The sequence below is a fragment of the Ochotona curzoniae genome, unplaced genomic scaffold (assembly GCF_017591425.1).
Source record: "Ochotona curzoniae isolate NIBS_2020 unplaced genomic scaffold, NIBS_Ocur_1.0 contig_2688, whole genome shotgun sequence".
In the NCBI taxonomy this organism is placed as follows: Eukaryota; Metazoa; Chordata; class Mammalia; order Lagomorpha; family Ochotonidae; genus Ochotona; species Ochotona curzoniae.
In genome coordinates this window covers 5243015-5249014 of record NW_024465553.1, presented here as the reverse complement: position 1 = coordinate 5249014, position 6000 = coordinate 5243015, and the positions used below count along the sequence as shown (strand labels likewise).

The 6000-nt window shown below is 49.2% G+C and overlaps 1 protein-coding gene across 1 annotated transcript in view; it reads right to left on the bottom strand.

Moving 5' to 3' along the window:
• Positions 1–322: 322 nt before the first annotated feature.
• The window catches only part of DICER1 (dicer 1, ribonuclease III), a 53450-nt gene continuing 47772 nt past the window's right edge, over positions 323–6000 (bottom strand). Inside the window, exons 24-27 of the mRNA XM_040975110.1 lie at positions 4583–4851; positions 1930–2092; positions 1779–1854; positions 323–1459 (exon numbers count right to left, since the gene is read on the bottom strand). Coding sequence (XP_040831044.1) covers positions 1294–1459; positions 1779–1854; positions 1930–2092; positions 4583–4851 — 674 coding nt within the window. The 3' untranslated portion in view covers positions 323–1293. The remainder of the gene's footprint in view (positions 1460–1778; positions 1855–1929; positions 2093–4582; positions 4852–6000) is intronic.

The following is a 6000-nucleotide window of genomic DNA, read 5'->3' as shown; positions in this document are numbered from 1 at the left end:
AGCATAATACATAAACGTAGCACCAAACAGGGGGAGAGACGCATGCAAAAGCAAAGAATTGAGGTATTTCAGTGAGGAGCGCCTACAAGTCTAGCTAAAGAAAATTCGGCAGATGCCTAAAAACATTGGGCTCTTTCTTTCCTTTTCCAAAGTTGCAAACAATGAGCTAGCTGACCTCAGTTAACAACCTAAGTACCAGATGTGTCAACCCGGAGGTGAAGGGAGTGTGGCGCGCAGCAGGCAGGGCGGCGAGGTGCTATTCCCCCCCTTAAGCCAGCACCCAGCCCACCACGGAATCTGCAGCTTGCTCAGGTGTGACAGGCTTATGGTCTGTTTTGTTAAAGCAACAGCCTACAGGGAAAAGCTATTTGCTATAAACATTTCCGTCCATGGAACTACTTCACAGGAGACCCTTTAGTAAAACTGGGTATTTAGCCAAAGATCATCTTTACCACGATGTTCAAAGAAAATCCAGACTTCATATTCCGGTTTTTCAAATATCTCAGGACGCTTGACAGAAATTCTGGGGTAAACCTGTACTAAGTTACAACTAATTCAGGAATAAATTGAGTCACACGGACTCAACATCTCATGTGTAACAAAACAAAGGGAATGTAAAATAGAAGTTTGCTCCAGAAAGATCAGAAATCAGAGAATATCCAGGAAGGGTTTTACTTTTAAGGCAAGAACCTCTGTCTTCATGCAGGACTACGGGGCATCAGGAGATCAAGCTCAGACTCGGCAGCACGCCAGCCACGCCCTCCAGGGCAACAGGAAGAGAGTGCACCCTCCTCCAAGGACAGGGAAAGGACAGCCAACATCTGCACGCCCCCATGCACAGCAGGCATCACCACAGGACCCCTCGCCCATGCCCTACGGGCGCAGCTGGTCCCAGCTGGCTGGCACAGCCTGAGGGCTGCTCAGACTGCACACCGCTCAGCCCCAGGGCCTTCTAACGCTAAACAGTCAACAGAAACTAAACTCAAGGAACAAACAAAGCAGTCAGTATTTTAAAAACTTGCTAAATGTCATCATTAAAGCACTCTTGTGATTTAAACAAAGCAGAAGTGAGGAAAGAAGATTGTGTTTGCGCAAAAAAACTAAAACTACAATTAGTTCCAAAGATTTTTGTACATGTGTTAAATGTTTTATTCTGTTATCTATCTTATTATCCAACACACTGTAAATTCTGCCTTCAGCTCATTCCACTCGACATATCAACCTGACCCCATCATGTTTAAATACTCCCCCCTCGGTGGTTTTTCGTTTTGCTTTGAACGTTGACAACAGGCTTCAGCTGTTGGGAACCTGAGGTTGGTTAGCTTTGAGGCTTCGCAGGGCCCTTCTGGCAGCGGCAGACTTGGCGATCCTGTAACTGCGGCCAACACCTTTAAACTTGCCTTTGCCGACCACTTCCACGGTGACTCTGACCTTGCCGTCGTAAGTTCTCTCAGCCGGGCTGGGAAGAAAGGCAAACAGCTCAAGTGAGGAGGGAGCAGTGTTTGTTGCCGGTGTCACTCAGCAGGTGGCTGAGGGCAGGCTGTCACCACACAAAGCAGAGGGACATCCTGCACAGGGCCAGCAGGTTGACAGAAACCAACAAAACAGGAGCAGTCCCCGGGATTGCAGACTGGAGCTGGAAAGCCACAAGCCCAAAACTCACAACTTTCAGAACCACTGGCTTCTGGCTTCTGGCACCACTGAGAACTTTCTCCTTGCTTCCAAGTAATTTTTTTTCCATACACATTTCTCTTTCTCTCTCCTCCTTTGTTTCTTACCTAAATTTGGCAGTTTCTGGTTCCATTTCAAGCAATTCTCGCACAGGTGAACGGGGCACATTTGCAGAAAACTTTTCTGTAATCAAAAGAATAAGGTGAGTCCTTGAAGCAACTCTGCACCTGCGCCGCGCCCCAGGCAGAGCCAGCGTACCTATGAGAGGCCGCATCATGGGGTGGTACACCTGCCACACTGTCTCCAGGGACATCCCACTGTCCATGTAGATGGCACCAGCCAGCGACTCGAATATGTCCCCCATGGCCTTTGGGACTTCAATATCCTCTTCTTTCTCTTCATCCTCTTCAGATCTCCTGAGCTATTACAGAGAAAAGTGACCTGTAAGGAAAAGCCATTTTCCAGGTGGCTCCCACAAGTGTGCTCGTTTCCTTGGGTTCTGGCTCTCACTGCTAAGAGCCAACCATCTACAGCATGCCCACTGTGTAATGGCACCCCGCAAATATTCTCTTCTCAAAAAAAATGAAAGAAGAAAATCCCCAAAGGTTACTTACAAATGAAAACAACACCCATTTCAACAGTTAAACACAGTCAGTGAGTGTGAGTAAAAACTGCAATTCCACTCCTAATTAGACAGCATGCATATGAATAGAGCTGCCCCAGCAGTGTGGCACGGGCTGCATGGAGCGCTGCCGCTGGGGACCGGGCCACACAAATCTGGTCAGGGAAGTGGAACTGGAAGGTATTTCCCCTCAGGTTCTCTGTTCACGCAGACACTTAGAACGTGGTCACTATAGTAACAGCGGGACGCACGTGGGCACTCAAGTTAATCAAAGTTCCTAAAGCTTTGATGAAGCAATTCCACTTCCAGGAATGCATCTTAAGAAAGGAACTGGTTATGTAAGCACACTCATCATACCATGTTTATTAAAAGTTCTAGCCAAAAAAGCATTTACACAAAAGACTATTTAAATAAAGTAGCTATATATTAACCACCTTGCAGCTAATGAAAATCAAAACACCAATTAGTACATAGGAAGCCATGCACAATACATTAAGTCATAGAACAAGCTAGAACTCACAATGATCACTCTTTTTTACATTTTGCACAGCTGTGTCTCCATCACAGTGAGCCACCCTCAGAGGCTAACTCTGCTTACTCCTGAGCTAGCGCAGCCGCACAACTTACATTCTTTCTTTATTCGCATTTGCAGTTTCCAGAAACACAAAAACTATCTGTGAAGAACTAACGAGGAAGAAAGTGCTAATTCCTACGTACTGCTCAGCCAGGGTCCACGGAACATGTAGGATGCCAACTACAAACCAGATACTCACTGCTCAGGTTTCTATGGCTTGGAGGCAGAAAGGAAGTTCAGAACTTATCAAGTTAATTCTCTGCTTCACAGCCAAGAAAACTGAGGCCCAAGGAGGCAGAGACTTAAGAACAGAAAGCAAGTTAGAAAACTCACACGCAGGCAGCTCCAATGAGGCCCTGTGATTTCTAGGCGTGTTTATATAAACGTAAGGAAAGAATGAATGAAAGCTAACACAGTCAGGACGCCTCCCCGGCGTCAGAGAGAACCGGTGTCACCCAGACCAAGTTCTCAGATTTCAAGCCCAGGCCTTCCTACAGAATGAGATTAGAACCAAGACTGCAAGGGCCCTGCTGGGCCCAGGTGCAGGAGAGGTGCCCCCTTCTCGCCCTCCCTACCCGGCTGCTGCCAGGTCTTGGCGCTCGCTGCATGGCAGCAGCTCACACTACTTTTCTTCACAAAAAGCCCAAGAAATTCACAACTCCCCAACAACGATTCAGGGCAGGTTTTTTTGTTTGTTTGTTTTTAAGGAATGTAGGAGGTAAAGAAAGAACAATTAAAATCACTAACAGCACGAAGAACAAAATCATCAATTCCTTACAAAAAAATCCACCTAAAATAAGGCACTCAGCGGCACTGGAAGCAGGGGTGGCCACGCTCCCCTGAGTGCCCAGGCATGCGGATGGCCGTCAGTGACCCGAGCAATATCCCCTCCTGCAAGCCTGCAAGCAGCTCTCAGACACATCCGAATCAGCTCCACCAGCGAAGGACCTCTGGCTGAACTCAAGAGTACAGGCCTCCCAGATTCCAACAGTTAAAAAATTCAGAAGTTTAGTTTTTAAGTGAGATTTTCCCCATTTCAAGTAGAAGCAGAGTGTACATTTGTGATGCTAACCTGAGATATCAGCAAATATTTCTGAGCCACTTAAAGAGAAAAAAAGACAGACTAAGCCACACGGAGCTTTTACTAGCATTACATCCAGAGGGCAGGGCAGCGAGCAGTGCACACTCCTTGGGCACGGAGAAATACTGCAGTAATTGGGACCTTGACTCTGTCTCAGCTCCTAAAGGAGTACAAGCTCTGGCTTAAAAGACTCCCCCAAGAACACAGAGCGTGCACAGCTCCCAGGAGAATGCTAAGTGCACACACTCCCTGGAGAATATGCAGCGCGCACAGCTCCCTGGTGAACACACAGCATATACAACTCCCCTGAGAATGCACAGCTTCCCCAAGAACACACAACATGCACAGCTCCCCAAGAGAACGCACAGCGCACACAGCTCCCCGGTGAACACGCAATGAACATAGCTCCCTGGAGAACACACAGCACGCACAGCTCCCCCGAGAATGCACAGTGCACACAGCTCCCCGGAGAACACAGAGGTCCCTGGAGAACACACAGTGCACACAGCTCCCCCGAGAATGCACAGTGCACACAGCTCCCTGGAGAACACACAGCGCACGGGGCAACAACAGCAGCCCTGCAGGACCGATGCCCCGGGAGCATTTTCTTTACCTTGAACATCGGAGCACTCACCTCTGAATCCATCCCTTGCATCTCATTCTTCTCCAGTTGAAACTGCACAAAGTCATCAATGACGTGGAAGAGCTCGGGGGACACAGCTTTGAAGTACTTGTGGTAGTCGTACTTCACAGCCAGCGACGCGAAGATGGTGTTGTTGACCAGGGCAGAGCGCAGGTCGGTGAGGACCCCGGGCGAGTGCTGCCGAGGGTCTTCGTAAAGGTGCTTGGTAATGAGGTAGTCCAGAATCGCGTCGCCCAGGAACTCCAAGCGCTGGTAACAATCTGAGAGAGGACCAGAGGGCAGTCACGGGCCATCAACAGCCACAGCTTCCAAGGAAAAGGCTCCTCCCTGAACCCACTTAATGAGTTTCTGACTTAAGGAGAGAAAATGGCAATTCGGAACTAGGGTTAAAATTTTTTCACACAGTCAAAAGACTAATGCTTGCTAGCATGAAAAATAAAAAACACAAAGCCTTTCCCAGCTGTGCCCACTCACAGAGCCCCCCACCACCGCGCTGCATGGGGCCAGCAGGTGCAGGGCCGTCACCCATGTGTTACCACTGCACTGAACCGGCTGTCAGCCACATGCACACTCCGCATGGCGCCGCCCTCCACTCTGCAGTGTGTGGACAGTGGTAACACTCCATGTTGCCCTGTGTGGTGTGCATCACACACAAGGGTCCATAAACAAGCCTCTTTTCTCATACAAATGCTACATTTGGCACAAACCACGAGCTGGGGAGAGAAGAGGTGTGAGAGTGAGCTCAGACGGCAGGCAGTCAAAACGCAGGGTGGGAGCAAGGTTACCTAACCCCTCTACTTCCTCAGAGCGGTCAGAGGGCTCATGGGGCAAGGCACATGGCCCAGACTACCCAAGGGGCAAAGAGGCAGCTAGGTGAGACCCAGCCATGCACACCGTTTTTTCCCCATGAGGAAACTCAGACAGAAATCAGAAACTCCATCAGAAATCAGACAGGATTGCACCTTCTGGCTCTGCACTTCGCAGGTCATCTTATTATACATACTATATCATCTTTCAGATCTAAGCACTGACAGTTACAATTGAAAACAAAATAGAAACACCAGCTTCTGGCTCTCAGCCATTTTCCCTTTCGCTCTTACAGACCGAGAGACTATAAAATCAGAGAAGCAAGCACAGCCCAGGGAAGAGTGGGCAGTGACAGCAGGGCCAGACAGCAAGTGATGAAACCGGCTGGTGTCACAGTCACGGGAGGCAGACCAGGGGCCTTGGTCTGGGGAGACCAACAGGAGCCCCAACACACGAGCAAGGCCACGTCAAATGCAGCCCTGCGTGCACAGCGCAAAGGCGGGACAGAATGGTCAGGTCCACCAACGTAGCGGGGTGCAAGTTTCCCGAGTTAGGCAGCACCCCAAAGGGCGGGTATCAGAGCAGGTAAGCTAACCACGCTG